General features: G+C 52.6%; 1 protein-coding gene across 1 annotated transcript in view; it reads right to left on the bottom strand.

Annotated features, from left to right (window-relative positions):
- FOXK1 (forkhead box K1) overlaps positions 1-19,748 on the bottom strand; it is a 35,645-nt gene extending 15,897 nt beyond the window's left edge. Inside the window, exons 1-2 of the mRNA XM_011957006.1 lie at positions 19,663-19,748; positions 6,766-6,951 (exon numbers count right to left, since the gene is read on the bottom strand). Of these exons, the coding sequence (XP_011812396.1) occupies positions 6,766-6,951; positions 19,663-19,748 (272 nt within the window). The remainder of the gene's footprint in view (positions 1-6,765; positions 6,952-19,662) is intronic.
- Between the last annotated feature and the right edge of the window lie 6,341 nt (positions 19,749-26,089).

Raw genomic sequence — 26,089 nt, 5'->3', positions numbered from 1 at the left:
GGTGGATCACAAGGTCAGGAGATCGAGACCATCCTGGCTAACACGGTGGAACCCCGTCTCTACTAAAAAATACAAAAAAACTAGCCGGGCGAGGTGGCGGGAGCCTGTAGTCCCAGCTACTCGGGAGGCTGAGGCAGGAGAATGGCGTGAACCTGGGAGGCGGAGCTTGCAGTCAGCTGAGATCCGGCCACTGCACTCCAGCCCGGGTGGCAGAGCGAGACTCCGTCTCAAAAAAAAAAAAAATAATAATAATAATAATAATTTTAAAAATAAAATTAACTTTTTCTGAAGTTCATTTTGCCCCAGTGAGAACAGCCAGCATGGTGGCCTGAACAGGAGCTGCTCTCATGTGAGGCACAGACCTCACAGAGCTGAGTGGGTGCTTGAGCAGAGAGGCGCCCCGCAGCTAGGCAGGTTCGGGGGTCAGCTCCCTGTCTGCAGGCGCCTCCTGCTTCCCCTGAGGCTCGTGGAACCCGGGAAGGGCAGTCCTCGTGCGTCAAGTGCCTGCACAGACGCTGTGCAACAGGCCTACTCCACACAAGCCGCTGGTCGCCAGAGGTCGACCTGAGAAGTCAGGCGGGCACTAGGGCCCTCCCTGAGATTACAGGAAAGGCAGGGTGGGGATGTCCTTTCAACAGATCGGGACAAACACAAGGATTTCCCTACCAAGCTTCATTCTGAACTCCCAACACTTTAGCACCAAAGTCGCCCCTCGAAGGGATCCAAGCAGGAGGGAAAAATTAAAGGAAGACAGAAAGTCCCAACCTTCCCCTGTGGAGGAAGCAACAGTCACTGCTCCAGAGTTCTCAGCTGCGAAAAGACATAAGAGGGTGTGGTGGGGTGGGGAGGGGCAGCAGGACCTACAGGGACAGGGACAGGGAGACAAGGGAAGAGGGACCCTCATTAGATTTGCAAATGCTGGCGCAGCCAGCCTGGATTGGCCACGCAGGATTCCCGCTGGGGGTGACTCACACCTTCACACCACAATCCTCCTGCAGACCTGCTGAAAACACAGGGAAGACTGCAGCCACAAACTGGTGTTTTTTAATTATTATTTTTTTGAGACAGGGTCTTGCTCTGTTGCCCAGGTTGGAGTGCAGCGGTGACATCATAGTTTGCTGCAGCCTCCAACTGCTGGGCTCAAGTGATCCTCCTGCCTCAGCCTCCCGAGTAGATGGGTCTATAGGCGTGAGCCACTGCACCTGGCTAATTAAAAAAATTTTTTTTTTAGAGATGGGGTCTCACTATGTTGCCCCGACTTGTCTGGAACTCTTGGCCTCAAGCAATCCTCCTGCCTCAGCCTCCCAAAGTGCTGGGATTCCAGGCGTGAGCCACCACGCCCAGCCAACCAGAAACTTTGAAACAGATGAATCACCCTGCAGGAAGGAACCAAAGTTTGTCAGAAAAAGGAGAGTATTTCTAACGTAGATCCAACAACCTCCAAACGCAAAAGACCTCTAACTTTACAAAACAACATAAACCAAGTTAGGACTGAATGTTATCTAGTAGTAAGGCAGAACTGTGTTGAAAGATCATGATTAAAAGGGAAAGATTTCTGAAGTCAGTTGCTGCATTTTTACTGTATATTTACATACTGCTGACCTTCGCCGAATTGTACGACTTACTTTCATTTTTGATCTCCACGTTGGAGACATCAGGAAAAGCCTCAAGAGAAACAGCTCCTGAAAGTATTGCCCTTGTGAGCAGAAACAGTCACTCTCTGTGCAATGTCCTTTCACTGAATTTCAGCAGTTTTCTTACAACTCTACCTCTAAGGAACACTTTTTAGACTGGTGTCTGTTTGGTAGAACCTAGAAAATGATTAACTACTTTAATTCTTTCATTAAATACTTCAATTCCTTCCTAAGAACCCTTTTTTTTTTTTTTTGAGATGCAGTCTCGCTCTGCCACCCAGTCTGGAGTGCAGTGGTGCGATCTTGGTTCACTGCAACCTCTGCCTCCTAGGTGCAAGCATTCTCCTGCCTCAGCCTGCCAGGTAGCTTGGATTACATGCCTGGCTAATTTTTGTATTTTTAGTAGAGACAAGGTTTCACCATGTTGACCAGGCTGGTCTCGAACTCCTGACCTCAGGTGATCTGCCTGCCTCGGCCTCCCAAAGTGCTGGGATTACAGGCCTGAGCCACCCCGCCTGGCCTGTAAAAACTCTTCTTTCGAAAAAAGGAAAGAAAGCTCAAACTGCTGCTAAAGATAGCAGAATTTATTTCAAAGAGAGTTCATTCATTTTCTGGGTGGAGTACTTCAGGGTAGAAAAAAATCAATCAGAAAAAAAACACACACGTACACACAAAACCACACACCCACACCCACCCATCCTGGGAAAAGGAGCCAGGGCCTTCGAGAGCAAAGCAGGAGGAACGGAAAGGAAGGAAGGAGGGTGGGGCGGGGGGCGGGGGCAGGGGCAGCTGATCAGGGAGGCCCCCCAGGAAAAAGCCGCTCCCAGGCCACTCCCGACTCCTGGGAATGAGGGGCTCTGGGCCAGCCCGGCCAACACCGAGGCGGCCACTCCACGGCCAATGAGGACTGGCGAGGCGAACGCACACCAAATTAGGAAGGCAGGCACCGCGGGGGCGGGGCGGCACCGGGAGGGGACAGCCTTGCGGGCAGCCGGCTCTCCGGGCCTGGCCCCGCTCCCACCTCCGGATCAGTGAGGGAGCCAGCCAGAGAGGAGAGTGGGGAGGGGGCGGGGAAGGGCAGGGAGTGTTTGTAAACACGCCGGCTCCACCCTACAGCAGAAACTCAAACTGAAAAGTATCTTGGCAGGCAAAACCTCAAGGGCCTCTGAGGTTTCTAAACACTCAATTGAATTCCACGGTGCTAAGATAAACGGATGTAAACAGAGAGGCTTTTATTGTAACAATGGAAGGCCAAAAAGCCAGACAGCCAGTCCCTAACTTACTACTTTCTCCGCACAGAATTCCCCCTAACAAGAATCCGGTCTTTGCACCGGGCGGTTTCAAAGAACAGGACTGGGCGGAAGGAGGGGAACGGGGTGGCCCCCCACCTTCCCGGCTCCCGCAGCAAGATCAGGGCGGGTGCAGGCCCAGGGAGCTGCTCGCATCCCCCATGGGGACTCGCGGTCACAGGAGGCCGCCACCCAGCTTCTCAGAACGGCTCCCGCCGCAAGAGCTTCAGGTGCTCAGTACGAAATTTCTTTACTCCCAGTTATAAAAAGGAACGAAATCTTGGCCTGGGCAGCAACGCGAGGGAGCTGGAGGGCCTTGTCCCAAGTGAACTAACTCAGAAACAATACCGCACAGCGCCTGTTCTTGCAGGGGCTGAACGCTGGGTACTCAGGAACAGGAAGATGGAAACAAGAAACTGGGACTCCAAAGCGGGAAGGCGGGAGAGGGGTGAAAGATGACCTACGGGGTAGTTTGGGTAATGGGCACCCTAAGCCCAATCCTCACCAGTACATAATATACCCATGTCACAAATATGCATATGTACCCCCTGAAGCTAAGATAAAATAAAAATAAACAGTATTTTCTCTGCCCTAATTTAAAAAACAGGTATCGCTTATTAACTCCTTTGCAAACCACGACCTCTCTTGTCATACAAATGCGACTTTAATGTGCAAATTTGGATTAACCCTGGGAAGTAGTTTTATTTTTTTAAGCCCCCTCCCGGAGCAAACCAAAACATTTTTCTTTCTTTCAATATGGTGAAACTGTCTCTACTAAAAATACAAAAAAATTTAGCTGGGCGTGGTGGCGTGCGCCTGTAATCCCACCTACTCTCGAGGCTGAGGCAGGGGAATTGCTTGAACCAGGGAAGTGGAGGTTGCAGTGAGCCGAGATCACACCACTGCACTTCAGCCTAGGTGACACAGCAAGACTCCCGTATAAATAAATAAATAAATAAATAAATAAATAAATAAAATAAAATAAAGCTTCTGTTCAGCTGGATTACAACCTGCTGATTAATAACCTACTGCCAGGCTAAGGCAGGGGCGCTGGCCTAGCCCTTCCTCAGGAGCCCCGGATCGCTGCCTGGCCTGCTTCTCTCTGGACCTGAGGCCTTTGCTGCCCACCCCAAAAGCAGCAGGAGCAGCCTCTTCTGGTGTGAGCTCCCAGCAGCACATGAGCTGGTCTTGGCCCTCGTTTCTACAGTGCCTTTAAGGTGGTACTAGGTAAAGACTTAAGGACATATGCGGTGCTCAACTGCTTCCTTCAGATACAATTCCCGTAACATTCAATTCACCATTTATTCATTTACTTAGAGATGGAGTCTCGCTCTGTTGCCCAGGATGGAGGGCAGTCGTGCAATCTCAGCTCACTGCAACCTCTGCCTCCTGGGTTCAAGCCATTCTCCTGCCTCTGCCTCCCAAGTAGCTGGGATTACAGGCATGTGGCACCATGCCCCGCTGATTTTTGTATTTTTAGTAGAGACAGGGTTTCACCATGTTGCTTAGGCTGGTCTCGAACTCCTGGCCTCAAGTGATCTGCCCGCCTTGGCCTCCCACAGTGCTGGGATTACAGGTGTGAGTCACCACGCCCAGTCAAGTCACCCTTTAAAGTGACTTTTAGGATATTCACAAAATTGAATAACCATCATCACTGTCTACTTCCAGAACATTCTCTCAAAAAGCTATATGAACTAAATAAAATACTGCATGTGCACTGCGCGGCACAGGGCCAGGCGGGCACACACCAGGCTTTCAGTCACTTAGGATTCACCATCATCATCATTCCAGAGGGTCATGACGTCACAGCACTGGCTCCGCAGGCGGGAACCAGGCCTGGGAAGGTGGGGGCTGAAGTGACCGCAAAGAGTCACACACGCGACCGTGCCCGGCCTGAGCCCAGGGCCTCGCCTTTCCGCAGCAGCACTGTCCCTGAACTTCTCTCTCCACGAGAGACTTGCCCACCCACTGGCTCTGGAAAAAAGGAGGCCGACTCCAGGCAACTCAAATGGAATGATTCCCACTGGTAACTTGTCGGCAAAGCAGGATAGAGAAGCCGTGTCCCTGATGGCTGTGTTCCAAGAGAAGCCAGTGTGTAATTCTAACTGTCGACCCTGAAAAGGTGCAGGCCACGTACGGGCTGGGTGTGTTGGCTCACACCTGTAACCCCAGCACTTTGGGAGGTGGAGGAGGGAGGATCTCTTGAGTCCAGGGGTTCCAGACCAGCCTGGGCAACATAGCAAGACCCTGTCTGTTCAGAACATAAGAAAATTAGCTGGGTGTGGTGGTGCATGCCTGCGCTCCCAGCGACTTGGGAGGCTGAGGTGGGGGGATCGCTTGAGCTCAGGAGCTGGAGGCTGCAGCAAGCTATGATTGCGCCATTGCACTCCAGCCTGGGCGACAGAGTGAGACGCTGTCTCTGAAAAACAAACAAAAGCCCTCTCTTCTCCTACAGCTGCAAGGGGAAAAAAAGAAAAAAGAAAGCAAAGGTGCAGCCGGGGCTCAGCAGAGTGCACAGGTCAGCAGGGAGGGACTGATGTGGCTGGCCCAGGATTGCCACAGCACTCGCTCCAACAGACCAGCGTGCCCAGAATGTGCCTCACAGATGTCCCCGAGGGCCCCTGAGCCCCTTTCAGGGTATAGGTGAGGTCAACACCATGTTCACAACAGCCCTAAGATGGGATCTGCTTTTTCCACTGGGCTGACCTTTGCTGGTGACGCACGAGCGATGCGGAAACTGCTGGTGCTGCGGAGGAGTCACAGCTCCGGCACCAAACCGTGCGCGGCCACACGTCTTCAGGGCCACAGACGTGCAGTTGGGAGAGAGAAAAGCCAGCCACGTTTAGGAAATGTCCGCGATGAAGAGGTAAATAATTGAAGAATGTATGAACCCTCCATCCTCAAGCACACGTCTGTTTTTGCATCTTTGTATGACAGGACCAGGGCCAGGGCTGCGTGCCACGCATCCAGGCTGCCGCCTGAGGTTCGTGTGTGACTCAGTCCAGGGCTCACCGGCACTCCCTACACAGAGCTCTGTTTACACTTTTCACCCTGCAACCCCTACTCAGGAGTTTACCACTGTATAACACACCAGAGATGAGGAAGTTTGGGGACTTTCTTCAAAATCTAGATTAATTTCTAAAAGGTCACAGAGAATTTTCACAAATGAAGCTTCCAGAAACAAATTTCACCAAATCCTGGTGGACAAATATTACTTTAAAACATTTTCAGCCAGGCGCAGTGGCTCACGCCTATAATCCCAGCACTTTGGGAGGCCCAGGCGGGCAGATCATTTGAGGTCGGGAGTTCAAGACTAGCGTGGCCAACGTCGTGAAACCCCGTCTCTACTAAAACTACAAAAAAATTAGCCAGGCATGGTAGCAGGCGCCTGTCATCCCAGCTACTCGGGAGGCTGAGGCAGGAGAATGGCTTGAACCTGGGAGGTGGAGGTTGCAGTGAGCCGAGATCGCGCCACTGCACTCCAGCCTGGGTGACAGAGCGAAAACTCTGTCTCAAAACAAACAAACAAAAAAACCATTTCCAATGTACTTTAAAAAAAACAAAACAAACAAAAGACAACAAAAAAAACCTGTGCTTGCTTTAACAAGCCCTAATATGTAAAACTTCCAGTGGGAAAAGTGATGACCAGGCAGTGATTCTTCCCTTTGTAAGAGAATTCACAGATTTCAGCCAGGTCCCGGATGCACATACAACATTTTCTGTGTTTCCATACACGTGCAATTTTCCAGAGAGATTTGGAACTCAGTCCTGCATGCGACAGGCACGCTCGCACCATCTCCCTCTCTCCCGGGGGCCCAAGGGCAGGCTGGGGGGCTGCTTACCTGATGGTGCCAGTCGGGGAGGGGACGGGGCTGACCATGCTCCGGAGGTCCGGCTCCGGGATGTGGATCTTCAGAGGGGAGATCTGTGGGTACAGCGGCCGGAGCGGGGAGGCCGGGGCCTCTTCTTTGTGGTAGAGCGACGTGAACTGGATCTTGATGGCCGTGCTGGGAAACCGGAAGGTACACCTGCAACGGGAGGAGGAGCGGGTGTGAGGTGCAGGAGGAGACTCGAGAAGACGCCAACATCCAGGGACGGTGCATGTCCGTGTGTCAATGGAACCAGACCCTAACTCTCAAACCTGGGCCCCAGAGAGCACTTTCGATGCTTTTATGAAGACACTTAGGAACTGAGACTTAGGCTTATTTGGACGTCAGTTGTCTTTCTATTTTTTATTTTATTTTATTTTCTGAGAGGGAGTCTTGCTCTGTCACCCAGGCTGGAGTGCAGTGGCGTGATCTCAGCTCACCGCAACCTCGGTCTCCTAGGTTCAAGCAATTCTCCTGTCTCAGCCTCCTGAGTAGCTGGGATGACGAGCACCCGCCACCACGCCTGGCTAAGTTTTTGCATTTTTGGTAGAGACGGGGTTTCACCATGTTGGTCACGCTGGTCTTGAACTCCTGACCTCAGGTGATCCGCCTGCCTCAGCCTCCCAAACTGCTAGGATTACAGGCGAGCCACTGTGCCCGGCCGTCAGTTGTCTTTCACTGTGCGTGAGACAGAAGAGATATAAATATCACCAGACAAGTGCCACTCATGCCATCTCCCACGCAGGCTCCAGACAGACACGGCTACTTCCTGTCTGCCAGGGCAACTGCCGTAGCACCCAGGTGAGATCTGCCACCTCTCAAAGGAGATACTGGAAGACTGAAACAGCACGGCAGCCACCTATGCAGACATTTTCAAGATGATTCTCTGCCACTGCCTAGAAGATCTGACAGCAGGAGCAATTCCACCCCTGCTCGGGTAGGCAGGAGTCGCAGACAGCGTGCATTATCCACCCAGAGCTTAACAGACCGGCTTCACCATCAGTTCTGGGCTTAAAACCATGAGCCTCAGTTTTTCTACTGGAGACAACCAAATGCAAACAAAGCCAGCCGCAAGCGCCAGAGTCAACACCAGGGTGCCATGAACAGTATCCAAGGTTCACCTGGCTTGAAGAAACTGCCACCGTTTACAAAGCTGAGCATTACTGATCCAGCTGCCCTTTCAATTTCTAAACTGATGAGGCAGCAACTATCAAGTTGCTAACTGCAGGACTCAGTTAAAAACAAAACAAAACAAAACAAAAACAAAAGCAATGTAAAGCAGCAGCCTGCTCACACAGAGATAAGCAACGCTGGCCGCCTGCGCAGCTGTTTGGGAAAGGCTCTCCTTTAAAAATGTGGGAAGGGGGTTAGAAAGAATGTAGAGAAGCCACCGGTGATAATGCGCTTTTCAGAGTTCCAGAAGGCATTCAGAACAGGCGAAGTGACTCAACACTTGAGAGACGCTAAGGTCTCTTGTAGTGGAACCTGCATGCAGTCTCCCAGCACCAGACTGCTGGGTCTATGCCTGACTGTGTTTTTACATCTGCGGCAGTGTTTAAACAGTAAATCTACCTAAAACCTTGCCTGGACGTGCGCAAACACCCCTCTTTCATTTGAAAGCCCCTTTGCTCTTCGTCAAAGTGTTTTTGAAAGATAGGACTGAGGAGCGGGTCAGAGGGTGACGAAGGGTGCCTGGCTGTCGGCAGGGGGTCCTCTTGCGTCAGTCTTCTTCCCAGGGACCCGCTTCAAAGGAAGTGACTCAGCATTACAAATGTGCAGCTCCTCCCATAGCTCTGCTAGCCAGGCTGCCCACATCGAAGAGAGAAAATCAGGCACTTAAACTGGCTCAACTGGGCCAGTCCTGATTCTCCCCGAGATACTGGGCAGAGAAGGCTGGGTCTCCCCAAGGAGGCCAGACCGCATCATTCAGCACCAGGCACCATCGGGCCTGTGGGCACCAGGTTTCTATTTCCAAACACAAAAGGGACTCTGAGACTGCTTCCAGGATGAGACGCCGTCTGGGAGGTACGGCCCAGCGAGTGAATCTTGGGGGATAAGGGTGGGTGGTCAGGCACCCCCAAGGTTCAGAAGGGCAGCCCGAGGCCATTTGAAAATACTCCGCAATTTTGTCCTCTTAAGTCACATTGAGAGGAATGTCTGATGTCCTTTATCCTTTCTTCAGTCCAGCCCAGTGGAGATTCCCTGCATCAGTATTTTGACTAGAAAGGTCCATCACCCATTTTCTTTCTTTTCTCTCTCTTTTTTTTTGAAGACAGAGTCTTGCCCCATCACCAGGCTGGAGTACAGTGGTGCAATCTCGGCTCACTGCAACCTCCACCTCCCGGGTTCAAGCAATTCTCCTGTCTCAGCCTCCCGAGTAGCTGGGATTACAGGCCCGTGCCACCACGTCCAGCTAATTTTTGTATTTTTAGTAGAGACAGGGTTTCACTATGTTGGCCAGGCTGATCTCGAACTCCTGACCTCAGATGACCCACCCACCTCGGCTTCCCAAAGTGCTGGGATTATAGGCATGAGCCACCGTGCCTGGCCGCATCACCCATTTTCTTTTTTTTGTTTTTCTTTTTGAGGCGGAGTTTGGTTCTTGTTGCCCAGGCTGGAGTGCAGCGGCGCAATCTCAGCTCACCGCAACCTCTGCCTCCTGGATTCAATCGATTCTCCTGCCTCAGCCTCCCAAGTAGCTGGGACTACAGGCGTGCGCCACCACGCCCGGCTAATTTTGTATTTTTAGTAGAGACAGTGTTTCTCCATTGTTAGTTAGGCTTGTCTGGAACTCCCGACCTCAGGTGATCCTCCCACCCTGGCCTCCTAAAATGCTGGGATTACAGGCGTGAGCCACCCTGCCTGGCCTCGCATCACCCATTTTCTAAGATGCTCTATGAAGCCCAAGGGCTCCTCAGTCCTGGGGGCTGTTAGCTTTTGTGGGTCCCAGAGCCGCTGTCTACCCAAGCTGGTGTCTGAGGATGGGCCGGATGTCCCTGACTCAGGGAAGCAAGGAAAGAGGTTTGAGACCAGCATCTGGCTGAGGGTCCAGGCAGGGGAGCTAAGGTGAGCTCCAGCTGTGAACGACGGTGCTGAACGAACAGCGTCTGTGTATCTACACGTGCACGCACACACGCATGCACGCACACGCGGACATCCACGTACACACGCATGCACGCACACGCGGACATCCACGTACACACGCATGCACGCACACGCGGACGTCCACGGACACACACATGCACGCACATGCAGACGTCCACGGACACACGCATGCACGCACACCAGCACATGCGCACACACGTACACACATGCACGCACATATGTACATGCACACACACACGCACACACACAGATGCATGCACAGACGAACCCCTGTTCCACCAGCACTGGACACGATGGCAGTCCTGATGCCAAATGTTTAAAGATAGTTTCTATGGCCCTTGCCATTTGTCTTTTTTCTCCAATTCCCTCAACTCCCTGAACCACTGCAAATCCATGAAACAAAGCATGTTCTCCTGCTTGTCAGAAGGGCACAGTTGAGACTTCTGACCTTCTGTGTCATGAAAGTCCCTATGTTAATATGGGATCGGATCACGCTGGAGCCATCAAGGCCAAAGAGAAAGAAGACGTGGCTTCCGGCCCATGACTGAGGTCACAAGAAGAAGGGGATCCTGGAGATCGGGGTTTGGATATGAAGACATGAAGAGAGCTCGCTTTGGCAGCACATGTACTAAAAATTGGAAGACATGAAGAGGTGCTTTTTGGTAAGACATTTGCACATGCACATGTGCCAACACACCACACATGCATGCACACACGCACGCAAGCACAGAAGAGGAGCTGGGTCCCCCTTTGGACTGGGACCTGAAAGCCAGGTACAAGCCAGAGCCCATCTGACCTTGGGCTAAATCACTCCCCAACTCCAGGGGGGAGGGGGAAGGCCTTTCCAGGCTTCACTTCTCCCCTTCAAAGAGCAAACTGTGGCAGGAATGAGAGGTGTAAGGTGTGGGGATTCGCGACAAAGGTGAACGCCACCAAAAGACAAAACTGGTCTAGAACCACTAGACCTAACCTCTCTGCGCTTCCGTGATCTTTGCTAATAAAACAGAATGGTTGGAATAGAAGACACCATCTCTAAGGTGCTTCCCAGTTCAAAAAACTGATTCTAGGCTGGGTGTGGTGGCTCATGCCTGTAATCCCAGCACTTCTGAGTGGCCCACATGGGCGGATCACCTGAGGTCAGGAGTTTGAGACCAGCCTGGCCAAAACAGCAAAAATCCCCCCACTACTAAAAATACAAAAAATTAACCAGGCACGGTGGCACACACATGTAATCCCAGCTACTCGGGAGGCTGAGGCAGGAGAAACGCTTGAACCCAGGAGACGGCCATGTCAGTGAGCCGAGAACGTGCCCGTGCACTCCAGCCTGGGCAACAGAGCAAGACTCTGTCTTAAAAAAAAAAAAAAACTGATTCTGGATGATATGTATATATACTGAGTTTTTAGTAAAACAAAACGATGTCTTATAGGACAGGCAGGGATCTAATCCCATCTATAGATGACAGACAATTTCCTACTGTAATAGTAGTTTTCCAATTAAAGTTTAACAATAAATATTTTCGGCCGGGCGCGGTGGCTCAAGCCTGTAATCCCAGCACTTTGGGAGGCCGAGACGGGCGGATCATGAGGTCAGGAGATCGAGACCATCCTGGCTAACCCGGTGAAACCCCATCTCTACTAAAAAACACAAAAAAACTAGCCGGGCGAGGTGGCAGGCGCCTGTAGTCCCAGCTACTTGGGAGGCTGAGGCAGGAGAATGGGGTAAAACCCGGGAGGTGGAGTTTGCAGTGAGCTGAGATCCGGATACTGCATTCCAGCCTGGGTGACAGAGCGAGACTCCGTCTCAAAAAAAAAAAAAATTAAAAAATAAATAAATAAATAAATAAAAGAGAAAATGACTAAATGACTAAGAGCTGCAGGGCTTCTTTCTGGAGTCATGACCACATTCCGAGGTTGACTTGGGGGCTGTGCAACTCTGTGAATGTGCTGAAAATCACGGACTGGAACAATGGAAACGGTTAGTTGTAAGGTGTGTGCAGTCCATCTCAGGCCAGCTGTTTGTGGGGAGGATTCTTGCCCGAAAGCTCCCACACTGAGGGTCTAACTCCAGCCTTGGGTTTTTCCCAGGTCCACCTGGAAGCTGATGGCTCCTGGAAAGTTGGGTCAAACTGGTGACTTGGTTGGAGATGACATTGCCTGGCTCAGCCTCAGACCACAGAGTCCTCTCTACACAGCGAGCTGGCACTGGCCACTGCTCCACCAGTGATGAGCCCGAGTGACTTGGGGCAGGTCACGTGCCTTCATTCCCATCCCCTCCTTAGGCCACGAATCCCACCACCTGCCTGACCAACCAGAAAGCTGTCAGGAAAATAAAAATAGCTCACTTAATTCTCGTATTTATAAATACAATTGCCATCATTTCAGACACAGAGAAATAATCAGAGAAGGAAAGAAGAAGCCGTGAAAGCTTCCGGAGGCAATTTTTAAAATGAATGTGACAGATCGCTCCTGTCCACAGCTGTCCCCTCGCCCCGTCTCTCCCAGAAGAAGGACAGGTTTACTTTCTGGAGGGGGTGAACGACGAGGCCTGGACGAGGGCATGCGACACAGAAGCAGCAGAGAGCAACACCCCATGCCGAAAATAGCCTTGCGACCTGAAATTCTGCAGGAGGATTGGAGGCTCTTGGCCCTCCAAGCTTCCAGAGCTGAGCCCAGCTGTCAGCAGATGATGGCCCAGGAGAAAAGCCTGAGACCCAGCCCTCCTGAGCCCTTCCATGAAATCCCAGGGTGGAAACCCCATGCACCGATGCCCACCCACACTTGGGCAGCGGGAGGGGGGGGGGAAGGGGGCACCTCGCCTTCCACAAGAACAGACACTTGGGGAATGTCCCCAACAAGGAAGACAGGGACCGAGGCAAATGAGTTTGAGGGGCACGGAGGAAGCAGACAATCTGGGAAGTGGTGGAAGCCACAGAGCATCTCATCCTCCGAAGGAGGCAGCGGGCCCTGCACCTGCCCACCAAGGCCAGGACCACAAGAGCCACGTCCAGGGGAAACGGGAAACCTTGCACAGTTCAGAGTGACTCAGAAAATGTCAAAAGGAAGAGGCTGGATGAGACCTGTCCCAGGAAGGACAAAGAAAACAGGAGTTTCAGAGGCTCTGTCTAGGAGGCCTATGGCTTGAGTTAGAGTCACCCCACACAGGCCGCTCCTTCTCAGGAACTCCGGGAATGCACCTGCTATCTCCTAACCGCTGTGGAGTCGCGTGTCTCCGAGGAGCCGGGTGGCGCAGTCACTAAGGTTAAAACACAGGTATCACTTCAGTGGTCAGGGGCTGAGGACACAGGTGACAAGCTGGAAGTCTGATGGCCTTCCCTGCGCCAGGTGAAGCTTCACCCGCGGCACCTGGAGGGCAGACCCCACGTGGCCAGCACCTGCCACCCAGACGAGCTCCGGGGAAAGTCCAGGGTTGGCGCGTGCCGGGAGGTTCCTGTGGCTTCCACAATCCCGTGGGGCTGGCTATGACAGCCAGAGAGAGGACGCCAGCGCGAGTCAAGACCAGGGAAAGGCTCCCACCGTCCCACCCAGCCTGCAGCTTCAGGGGCCTCAGAGCAGCCACCACTGAGAGACAAAGCAGACCCAAGCGAAGGGCCAGAAGACGCCAGGCTGGTTTTCACGAGCGATACCTGCAGGATGCAGTTCCCACGTGGGCACTGGGCAGCTTCCTGGACTGTGGCTGAGACTGTGGTTCCCAGAGCACCTTCTCTCCTTCTTCTATACCAAACACGACGACAGAGAAACGCCCACCCAACTGAAGACCATGTTTCTCTGCCCCTCTTGCAGCCATGAGACTATGAACTAGTCAGTGGGATACAAATGGGTCACGTCTGTACGAGGAATCAAGGGCTTTCTTCACTCCTCCCCTTCTCAACAGTCGGATGTGGCTGTGATGGCAGGAGTTGAGCAGCCACAGTGGGCCATAAAGGCACACTGCATCACGGAGCAACATAATAGAAAAAGCCTGGTGCCCTCAGGTCATAGCTGACATTAAGATGGTCACATGTGGCTGGGCATGGTGGCTCACGTCTATAATCCCAGCACTCTGGGAGGCTGAGGTGGGAGGATTGCTTGAGCTCAAGAGTTTGAAACCAGCCTGGGCAATATAGTAAGACCCCAGCTTGAAATAAAAAATGATAAAATTTAAAAAAGAAAAAAAAAAGACTGTCACGTATAAACGAAACAGATTTGGCCCTTGTTATTTTGACCTTTGTGCAAAATCAAAACTACATTCTAACTGAAAGAATCCAGGAAGAGGCCGGGCACGGTGGCTCAAGCCTGTAATCCCAGCACTTTGGGAGGCCGAGACGGGCGGATCACGAGGTCAGGAGATCGAGACCATCCTGGCTAACACGGTGAAACCCCGTCTCTACTAAAAAATACAAAAAACTAGCCGGGGAGGTAGCAACGCTGTAGTCCCAGCTTACTGGGGAGGCTGAGGCAGGAGAATGGCGTGAACCCGGGAGGCGGAGCTTGCAGTGAGCTGAGATCCAGAGCTGTGCAGGAGAGAGCCAGGGCTCTCGGGAGAAGGTTCCCAGGAGAACCGAAGGACAGGAATGTCGTATTACCCAACTGCTGAGCGGAGTTCTAGAGTGGCATCAGCGTCCAGAGATCAATTCGCAATAGGTACAGAGAACATTGGACGAGTAAGAAGATAAAGAAACTCTGCACTACAGGAAAGAGGCACACACACAAGGGGCGTGCAGTGTGGACCCATGGCTCCCAGATGAGGAGGGGCAGCAGGGCAGTCAGACCCTATCTTCTCTAACAGAAAGCCACGCATGTCTACAACAGGGCAAAAACTCAGTGAATAGTAGCTCAGATTGTTAATTGGGAAGCTTTAAAAGCCACTGCCTCTGCAAAGTGAGACCTGAGGACTTCTGTTTGAAGCCCTGTGTTACTATGGCCAGTTAAAACTATGCATATTGGCCGGCACAGTGGGTCATGCCTATAATCCCAGCGCTTTGGGAGGCCGAGGCGGGAAGATCGCTTCAGCCCAGTAATTCCTAAATCAGCCTGGGTAACACAGCGAGATCCTGTCTCTAAATTTTTTGTTGTTGTTGTTTGAGATGGAGTTTCGCTCTTGTTGCCCAGTCTGGAGTGCAATGGCGCGATCTCGGCTCACTGCAACCTCCGCCTCCCGGGTTCAAGCGATTCTCCTGCCTCAGTCTCCTGAGTAGCTGGGATTACAGGCATGTGCCACCACGCCCTGCTAATTTTGTATTTTTAGTAGAGACGGGGTTTCTCCATGTTGGTCAGGCTGGTCTTGAACTCCTGACCTCGGGTGATCCACCTGCCTTGGCCTCCCAAAGTGCTGGGATTATAGGTGTGGGCCCCTGTGCCCAGCCCTGTCTCTAAAAATTTTTAAAGAAATTAACCAGGTGTGGTGGCACACACCTATAGTCCCAGCCATTTGGGAGGCTGAGCGGGGAAGATGGCTTGAGGTTGGGCAGCGGAGGCTGCAGTGGGCTATGACGGTGAATGAATGAATGGAGAACTGTCGACACCGGAATCTTTGGTCAGTCTCTACATGCACTGGCCTTTTTTCCCTCATCAGCGAAACTGGGGTAATGACGGTGCATATTCAGAGTTCCTGTAAGGGCTGAACAAACGATTGCAAGCAACGTCATCAGAGGCACACAAGGCGTGTCACACATAAGGAGCCCTCGCTAAATATTGACACGTGTAGGAATAGGGAAACATTTACGACAGCTGGATAAATTTAGCAGAAGACCAAGTGGAACAGTGCAGCGGCTAACGGCAAGGGAGGTGAATTCAGACCTGCCTGGCTGGAGCCTGGGCTGCTCGGATACCCTGGGGGCACCTGAGCAATCTGAGCCCCACCCTGGCCAGCCCGGCCTCCGTGTGGCCTCAGGTCTCCATGCCGTGAACATCAGTCCTGAGTCCTGACCGGACGGCTGGCACGTGGCAAGCGGTTACTGAAAATTTGCTTCAGTTATTCTTGTTACTAAGACAAGGACTGGAAGGAGAAATGAAAACAGCCCTGGATAAGGATGGTGTTATAGCAGTCCTCTCTCTTTTCTGTTTTTTTTGGTTTGGTTTTTTTTGAGACAGAGTCTTGCTCTGTTGCCCAGGCTGGAGTGCAGTGGTGTGATCTTAGTGCACTGCAACCTCCGCCTCCGGGTCCAAGCGATTCTCCTGCTTCAGCCTCCCGAGTAGCTGAGATTACAGATGCCCGCCACCATGCCCAGCTAATTTTTGTATTTTTAGTAGAGACAGGGTTTCACCATGTTGGCCAGGCTGGTCTTGAACTCCTGACCTCAGGTGATCCACCCGCTTTGGCCTCCCAAAGTGCTGGAATTACAGACATGAGCCACTGTGCCCGGCCACCTCTCTCTTTTCAAAAGGTTCTTTAAATGTTGCTACCATGTTCTTGAAGAAATGAAAGACTCAAGAATGGGAGGCAAAAGCTGTTATATACTTTGTAACAGGAACTTTCGAATTTTGCAGGCTGCAACGTGTCTTTAGGAAACCCGATAAAGCTTTAAACTGGCTTGTCTGGTTCCCGTTAAGTGGTCTGGCTCCAACGCAGGGGGAAAACATTGCATAGGGCCCGGGCCCCCAAGAGTCTCAAGGGAAGGCTGGGGAACAGCAGAGCTTGACTTGCAGGGATGCCCACCCACCACCTCGGAGACCTCTCACCGCCTCCTACCAGCGAGTTCTCTGTGCGGGCACAGGAAGTCAGGTGACGGTCCCAGGGTGGGCCACATCAGATAAGGCCTGAAATTGGAACGCCAGAGGCCCTGCAGTTTGCTTAAACTCCTCGGAAAAATAAGGCTGTTCAGCAAATGGTTTTAATTTTTTGAAGAGACACGGTCTTGTTATGTTGCCCAGACTAGTCTCGAACTCCTGGTCTCAAGAGATCCTCCTGCCTTGGCCTCCCAAACTGCTGGGATTACAGGAAGGGGCCACTGCGCCCATCCTCAGGAAGTGGTTTTGAAAGAAACGTTAACATATAAAATCCCCAAATCAGAGAATTCTGACAATCTTAATTTTTTTAACCTAAAATACTGTCTTTCTATTAAAAATGGAAGGCATTTATTTATGACACCCCCAAAACGAACACAGATGGCTGCAGCCATAGGCGCCTCTCTATTGCAGAGACCCCGTCTTTGCCAGCGTGCTAAGGACAGTGCAAGGCAGTGATGGGACGCGAGTGACAGATGACACCGCAGCAAGGCCGTCTCGAGTGTGGCGGCTTTGGAAAATAAGGCACGAACTCGAAGGCGGGGCAGGGGCTGGATTGCCAACGTCCCGACATCAACAGAAACGTCATCCCCTCCCCCACACTGAACCAGCACCGGTGCCTGCAAACCACGCTCTCTCCGCTGTGCCTGCGTCCCTCCTCCAGGAACCAAAGCTGCAACCCTGACTCCACTTTTGGGTCCGTGCCCCAACCTTGTTCTCTTGAACCCCAGGACCCACGTAGCCCATGGCTGACCGCAGTGGCCAGCTGGGTGGCAGGGTGGTCAGGAACACAGCTCTGAGACTGCCCATCACTCACCCTGGCCGAGTGTACTGGGCTCTGGGCCCTGTGTTCTCGCAGTGACAACAATGTGGGGGTGTGCATGGGGTGTGCGAATTAAAACGCGGTAGCAGTTTCAGTGTTTATAAGTTCTTATGTGTTCATAGGGACTAATTTTTTTAAATAGAGAGAATGCACTTATTTTTGTAATCAGGCAAATAAGCACATTCTATTTGGAAAAAGAAAAAAGACAGCGAAATACTCAAGCCCATATGCTGAGTCAGTGACATGCACTGAAAACTGCAGACAACGGTCTGACCAAGGCCAGGCTTTCGTTTTCCTTTTCTTTTCTTTCTTTAAATTTTTTAGACGGAGTCTTGCTCTGTCGCCCAGGCTGGAGTGCAGGGGCTGGATCTCGGCTCACTGCAAAGTCCGCCTTCTGGGTTGAAGCGATTCTCGTGCCTCAGCCTCCCGAGTGGCTGGGATTACAGGCATGCACCACCACTCCTGGCTAGTTTTTGTATTTTTAATAGAGACGGGGTTTCACCATGTTGGCCAGGCTGGTCTCAAACTCCTGAGCTCAGGTGATCCACCTGCCTTGGCCTCCCAAAGTGCTGGGATGACAGGCGTGAGCCACTGTGCCCGGCCAGGGTTTCTTTTTGAGTCTGAAGTCTCAGCCTCCGTCTCAGGAAGACCCTGGAGGAAGGTGGCAAGAGCCCTCACTGAATTAGGATGAAGCCCCACAGAGGCCCACAGAGGCCGCCAAGCACAGCCATGGCCACCCACCCTCCCTGAGGCTCAGGTGTGTGTCTCCTGCTGGGTGGGGCTCCTTGGGTCCGGCAGTCCTGAGCAGCCCACAGCAGCATGGACAAGGATGGCACCCTTGGTGTTCACAGCTCCTTCAAAATCACCCCACCTTCCCTTCGTGGAAGGAACGCTCATCTGATAGGTAACTGCTTCCCAATCCCGCCATGGGGACCCACGGTGACTCCCACAGCTTTACCCTGCAGAGGCTGAGGGACCCTCAGCTGACCGACTTGGCCAAATGGCGGTGGCCCCAGCGATCTGCATTTCTAGCAGACACTCCACTCCCCAAGACAATCTTGCCTGGCCCAGGAGAAAGCCACTGCCTGCTGCTCCCAAAGAGGACCCTGAGGGTCAGAGAGTAGGCTGCGGAATGACCTCCGCTCCCCACCATGCTGCGTGGCTTACACGTAAACACAAAGACCGCGTAAAGACGGACAGGACTCTTTAAGACAGTGGACGCAGACACAGCGTTCTGCAGCCCTCTGGGGCTGACCCGGGCAGAACAGGCTGCACGCGGTGCCAGAGCTTGCTCGCGACGAGCAGTTCAAGTTATCGTCCCATCTTCTGTCTCGATGCTGATTTAAGAAAATGCTTCTGGGAAGTTCAAACGGCTTAATCTGCAGATCTCAAAATGCTGTCCACAATAATTCCACTGAGTCATTATTCACTGGCCACCTGATTGACACTAAATACAAGACGCTGGCTTATCCGCACAGATTTGCGTGCTCTAAGACTGTTCCCCAGGCAGCCTTCCTTGCACTCCCTGGCTCACTCTCATGCCCGACTTAGGAGGAATACGTTTTCTTTTCTTTCTTACTTTTTTTTTCTTTCTTTTTTTTTTTTTTCAAAGAGACATGGTCTCACTATGTTGCCCAGGCTGGCCTCAAATTCCTGGCCTCAAGTGATCCTCCTCCCACAGCCTCCCAAAGGGCTAGGACTATAGGCTTGCACCACCATGCCTAGCTGGGAGCAGGTTCCTGGAGGAGGAGTCCCAGCTGCTGCTGGTCTGTTCTCCCCACAGCACGTGGCTCCCACAGGGCAGAGGGTCAGTACACACACAGCACGTGCACTTCAGTGCACACGAGTTAAGAGTTCATAACCATGCAGTTCTTTCAGGAATCTGGATTCTCCCAGGAGGTAAATGCATAGAAACAAGTTTATATGGGAGGTGGAATGAGCTTACTGCTCAACAGCAGCACGGCCGCAGCCGGACAACCCGGAGGATTTAGGGTTAAAATCTGGGAGCTCTTTGGAAATTCCAAAAACCACAGAGAAATGATTCGACTTTTCTGATCCTGGATTAACCTTGAAAGGACAGCAACAATACCGCCTTTGCTGTGGGAGGATCGATGATCCAAAGAATCAGAGAATGTTTGGCAGACAAGAAAGAGCCATGTCACATCTCCACTGGAGGTGGGGGGCTGCCAACAGAACTGCTCCAAACAGAAGCTTCTGACCGGTGCCGGCTGCCATCCAGGGCCAGCGCAGTCCCCTGGTTGCTGTCCCGGGGGCCCAGCTGCCCGAGGTCAGTGCCACTAAACATGGCTGGGGGAGGGCCCCTGGAACTGTCTGTGCAGTGATTGGTAACTGTGTATACCAATGCCAATCCAATCAGCAAACACATGCCACCGACTATCTCCATTTTACAGGCCACTCATCCTCCCCTCCGGAAGGACGGGTGTCCAAGCACCAATGTGAAGACCACAGACAGACCCAGGAGAGGCTCAGGCGCGGCCACAGGAGAGGTTCTCTGGCAAGCAAGTTATAATCTCGTTTACTCTGGTAAAGTGTTTCCTCAGTGCACTGGTTCCCACCCAGGAGTGAGCACTCTCCTGTGACCTCGAGTGATGGGCTGGCGGGGCAGGGCCCAGTCTGTCGCAGGGACGGACAGCAGGTCGCCCTCAGCACTGAAGCCCGAAAGGAGAAAACACCACGCTTTAGAACAACCTGTAAAATCAGGCCAGGCACCGTGGCTCACGCCTATAATCCCAGCATTTTGGGAGGCCAAAGCAGGAGGATCAACTGAGGTCAGGAGTTCAAGACCAGCCTGGCCAACATGGTGAAACCAGTCGCTACTAAAAACACAAAAATTAGCTGGGCGTGGTGCTGCACGTCTGTAATCTCAGCTACTCCGGAGGCTGAGGCACAAGAATCACTCGAACCCGGGAGGTGAAGGTTGCAGTGAGCTAAGATTGCACCACTGCACTCCAGCCTGGGTAACAGAGTAAGATGCCCTTGCCAAATAAATTAATTAATTAATTTAATTAAATTTAAAAATAAAGGAAAAAAATAACCTGCAAACCTTAACATGAAATTCTATAATAATAATAGTTAGGCTGGGAGTGGTGGCTCACGCCTGTTAATCCCAACACTGGAAGGCCAAACTGGGAGGATCGCTTGAGGCCAGGAGTGGAAAACCAGCCTGGGCAATAGAGCGAGACCCCATCTCTACCAAAAAAAAAAAAAAATTAACTTGGCATGGTGGTGCATGCCTGCAGTCCTAGCTACTGCAGGAGGCTGAGGCGGGAGGATCACCTGAGCCCAGAAATTCAAGGCTACAGTGATCACGCCACTGTACTCCAGCCTGGGTGACAGAGCAAGACCCTGTTTGTTTAAAAAAAAAAAAAAAATTTAAAATTAGTAGTTGACAACTAATATCTGCTATTATTATACATACCAGGTACTGTGTGCTAAGCACTTTAAGTAAATTAACTCACCAGGATATCCCACTTCTCTGAACACTTTGGTGATGTGTGAAAACACGGAGTTTGAGGGAAAGCGACCATGTTATCATTTCCCCCTATGAACAGGGTGGGCGAAAAGAGAGGGCTTGAGGGCAGAGCAGCTGCCGCCCATGGCGCAGGCCTGAGCTCCCGCTGTCTATCTTCTGCACTCGGGCACCTCCAAGGCCCAGGCCCAGTTTTTGTTTTTGTTTTTGTTTGAGATGGAGTCTCGCTCTGTCGTCCGGGCTGGAGTGCAGTGGCACAATCTCGGCTCACTGCAACCTCCGCCTCTCGGGTTCAAGTGATTCTCCTGCCTCAGCCTCCTGCGGCACGTGCCACTGTGTCCTGCTAACTTTTTTGTATTTTTAGTAGAGATAGGGTTTCACCGTGTTGGTCAGGCTGGTCTCGAACTCCTGACCTCAAATGATCTGCCAGGCCCAGTTTTGCTAAAGCTGGTGGAGGAAATGCTTTCAGAAGCAGAGGACAGAGCCCCGGGAGGGGCCTGCCAGGAAGGTGATTGCCATCCCGCTGCGGCCAGCTCCAACAGACGGTCTGCAGCATGGGTCTCATCCTTCCTAAGTAAAAGCATTCATTGGCCAAGAATGAAAACGTTCTAGGGAAACACACGGAAGCCTCCTGTCCCTCACTGCACAGCCATTCCTATCCAAATTCAAAGTTATTTATTTTAAGACTTTCCCTTTAGATACTATCCTTGAAGACAACGGCAAAGCTCAAGAGAGCCCCCAAATGCAAACCTCAACCACACCCCAATAGAGAGCAAAAGGTCTTTGCTGCTTTAAAAAAAAAAAGGTCTGTTTGTTGAAAGAAAACAGGGACAGTGTCTAAATGGCCTGACAAATCACTTCCTTGCTTCGGCCACCGCAGCTGAGCTCAGCTCACCTTCCTAATATGGGGAATCCCACCAGGCCCAAACGCACCCCCGCCCCCCGCCAGCCAGAGGCCCCAGCCCATGCCCAGCACATGTGTCTCTGGCTCCCTACCCCTCTGAGTATGGGCACCTCGCCTGGCTCCCAGCCTGTTTCCCTGAAGAACTGAAACCTACAGGACAGCCCAGCCCGGGCAGCCACGGCACTTGACAGAGATTGAGAAATCACATCTAAGTGGCACTGCCACCCACTGGGCCGGCCGGCAGCCTGGGTGTGTCCACTGCCAAGCAGTAGAGCTCCCGTCCTCCCAACACAGCCACACGCCCGGAGCACGGGCGAGGCCCAGCGAGTCCGTCCGCACAGACAGGCCAGAGGGGCCCGGCCGCACGAAGGCAGTGAGGTCCTTGCTCCTCACTCCTGCGGAGCGAAAGAGAAAGCGAACATCTGGCCCCAGGCCTCTGCCTGCGGGCAGGAGGCCGTGTCCCCCTGGCTGGCTGGGCTCCTGAGACAACAACTAAGCCCAGTTTCACTTTGGGCAACAGCAGTGAAAAAGAATCCCATGACATCACCCCACTGCTTTCTGAACAAAAGCAGCGGCCCCGGTCACACCAAGGGACTGGGCTCTGTTCTCGCTGCATTTCCCGGAGCCGATGGGGTCAGTGCTCCAAGGGGTGTTCTGGCCGCTTGGGCCAAAGCCTGGGCACTGCTGTTCTCAAGAGGTAGCTCCGATCTACCTCTGCAACCCCAACTTTCAGTGCAATGAAACCAATTCAGAGAGAGAATGTGCACCTGCAGGAACCGCGAGCGAGCACAACACGGTGGGGTTTAGGGCAACGTGGGTGCCAGGGCGCTGGGGGTGGTGGGTGCACAGTGCATGGATGGGCTCAGGGGAGCTCCTGCTGGGGACAGAGGGCAGCAGGCAGGGTTAGGAGGGCGGGGCGCCCCCCAAACCCACTTCTCCTCTCCCTGTCCCCACTATTTTTCTGTGCGGCTATGCACTCAGCTAAAAGATGACGTTTCCTGCTCCCCTTGCAGCTGGGAGCCAGCAACGCAAAGTGGGTGTGGCCTATGGCACAGCCCTCGTGGGAGTGTCTGAAGAGGTGGCAGAGAGCTATCCAGAGGATCACCACCCACCATCCCTCCCTCCTATCTCTCGCCTGGAATGGAAACGTAATTACCGGGGCACCAGCAACCGTGCTGAACACTGAGGCCACCTTGACACTTGAGACGGAAGCTTCACAGACCAGTGGAAGCAGCCTGGCTGTCTGCTGAGCCCAGAGCCCTGGCCTGGACCACAGTCTAGGATGGGAGCTGTGGAGCCATGCCACGCACGCGCGCACACACACACACACACACAAGGCACAGACCCCTGATTGACACATTTGGACAAAACAGAAATGCTTGGCTTTAGAGAGAACAGTAAGTCAGAGTTCCCCAACCAAACAAAAAGCGAACTCTGGGCCAGGCACAGTGGCTCACGCCTGTAATCCCAGCACTTCGGGAGGCCCAGGCAGGCAGATCACTTGAGGACAGGAGTTCGAGACCACCCTGGCCAACTTGGTGAAACCCGTCTCTACAAAAAATGCATAAATTAGCCGGGCGTGGTGGTGGGTGCCTGTAATCCCAGCTACTCAAGAGGTTGAGGCAGGAGAATCACTGGAACCCAGGAGGCGGAGGTTGCAGTGAGCCAACACTGCATCACTGTACTCCAGCCTGGGCGACAAAGCGAGACGCCATCTCACAAAAAAAAAAAAAAAAAAAAAAAAAACCCCAAAAACACAAACTCTGGATGTGCATAGAATCCCAGCTGGGAGCAGGGAGGTCTCAGGCACTGCCTGGTGCCCAGCTATTCAGGGCACCAAGAGCTGCTTTGGCAAGGTCATTCTCATGTTCACTCACACAACTTAACAATCCAAAGTACCAAAAGCCCTCGAAAAAGTGGGCAGCAGAAAACGCAGGGTCATTTAAGTTTTTAAAAATCGAATGGGCTGAGCACAGAGGCTCACGCCTATAACCCCAGCACTTTGGGAAGCTGAGGTAGGAGGATCGCTTGAACCTAGGAACTCGAGACCGGCCTGGGCAACATAGTGAGACCCCATCTTTACCAAAAATACAAAGAAGTCAGCCAAGTGTGGTGGTGCACACTGGTAGTCTCAGCTATTTGGGAAGCTGAGGTAGGAGGATTGCTTGAGCCCAGGAGGTTGAGGCTGCAGTGAGCTATAATTGCACCACTGCACTCCAGCCTGGGTGACAGAGCAAGACCCTATCTCAAATAAACAAACAAACAAACAAACAAAAATTGGTAGTAACTGTTTTGAGCAACATCTGGAGAAAGGAAAAGCTCCCTGCACTGCTGCAAGTCTCCATGCTCGGTCCTGTGCCGTGGTGACTGTACCACGGCAAGGAGGGACCTGTGTTTGCAGAGGCACCCCAGGGCTGACGGCGTGGACAGACCCGAGAGGTGACAGGAAGGCAAGGGGCTGCGCTTGCTATTTTTAGTCTGCAACATTATTCAGCTGAGCAAGATAATTCCAAGATGGTCCTTGAGGGAAGAATGCAAATTTAGTCAGCTGGGAACGTTAAAAAAAAATCCCACAGAAAACAAAAACAGCTTTGAGAAGACAAATTAAGCCAATGTTTTCAGGCAGTATTTACCAACAAGCTCTTTTGCTATATTTGTCCCTCTGGAGCCAGGCGGCAGCCACATCCTTCAGGGTCCAGGCCCACTTGCTCGGTGCTGAGCCGGAGGGTGTGCACCGTGCAAGCCGCCCTGGGTGTCCACCCACCCCATGGGTGACCGTGAGCAGGCGCCCTGCACCCAGTGCTTTGAAGCTTGCTCCACTCACAGCCACGGTGTTGGAGGAAGCACAGTGCCGTTACCATCATCATCACCAGGCTTGGAAAGACCGGTTTTTGTTCTGGATCAGAAGCTGATACAGGTGGTGTGGGGACCTGAACCCAGCGCTGCCTCTTGTCTGGATCTCAGGTCTGAGGCTGCCTGCATCAGCCACCTGCTCCTGCGGGTTCTTCCTACAATGACTGCCCTGCCTGGGACCACACCACCTCCCACAGACAGCTCTGCCCACAGGCACCTCACCTGGATGCCAATTCTGCGGGAAGCAGAGCCCTAACAAGAGAGGGATGGAGAAGGAGCAGAGACTCAGCAGAGGGCTGTGGAGGCCTGAGGGCCTGAGGCCAAGGGGGCGGCAAAGGAACGGAATTCCCCAAAGCCAAAAGCCACGCTGGGCGGCTGACTCTCCCCAAACGGGCACCCGAGCATCTGAGATGGGTCTCCTACTACCTTCCTCGTTTCGCCCAAGGAAAATCTCGTTTCTCAGAAAACACCAGAGACAGCACAGGAATGTGCATGAGTGTGCGGCTGACGTGCTTGTGTGCCTGTTGTGTACGAGTGTGCCCGCGCTGCACGCAGGTGTGCAGTTAACAGGCACGAGTGTACCCATCCCAGCACGCTGGCACCAGGCTGAGGCCACTGGTACTGAGCAGCGCACCGCCCTGCCGTGTATGCCCGGCGCTGCCGCCACTTGGCCACGGGACCTCCTCTGGCCAGGATCTCAGGGAAGGCCTCTTCACAGGAGAATGGTTTTTTAAGCCTAGGAAATACAGACGGCCAAAGTACGTAAAAGGCAACAATGGGAATCTGGGTAAAACCTTAGAGTTTCTAGAACAACAGATTTTGGAATCTGAGGCAGGGGTACACAGGAAAGGCAGAGAATGCAAAGCCAGCTTGCACAGCGCTGGCATTTATCTCCAGGCGGCCGTGGAAGTGAAATCCAGCATCTGCTGAGACACAGACACCTCCTGCCCCGCCATCTACTGAATCAAGGCAGGATGTGACCAAGAGCCCAAGGCCTCACGGTGGAGGGCATGGGATGCAGCGGGGTCACCAGTCTCACCCCAGCCGCCTCCTCTGGGAGAAAGTAATATGGCTGTGCATGTCCCCGTTACTCCTGCAGGAGAAAGGGATGCATTTACATTTCAGAAATCTAATTTGGAAAAACAAAACTCAAATATTAAAATGAAAACGGGCCGGGCATGGTGGCTCACGCCTGTAATCTCAGCGCTTTGGGAAAATGAGGCGGGAGGATCACCTGAGGTCAGGAGTTCGAGACCAGCCTGGTCAATACAGTGAAACTCTGTCTGTACTGTAATCCTAGCTACTTGGGAGGCTGGGGCAGGAGAACTGCTTGGATCTAGGAGGCAGAGGTTGCAGTGAGCCGAGATCGCACCACTGCACTCCAGCCTGGGCAACAGAA

This window comes from Colobus angolensis, unplaced genomic scaffold, assembly GCF_000951035.1.
Source record: "Colobus angolensis palliatus isolate OR3802 unplaced genomic scaffold, Cang.pa_1.0 Scaffold43, whole genome shotgun sequence".
NCBI lineage: Eukaryota > Metazoa > Chordata > Mammalia > Primates > Cercopithecidae > Colobus > Colobus angolensis.
This window is presented reverse-complemented; position numbering and strand designations above follow the sequence as displayed.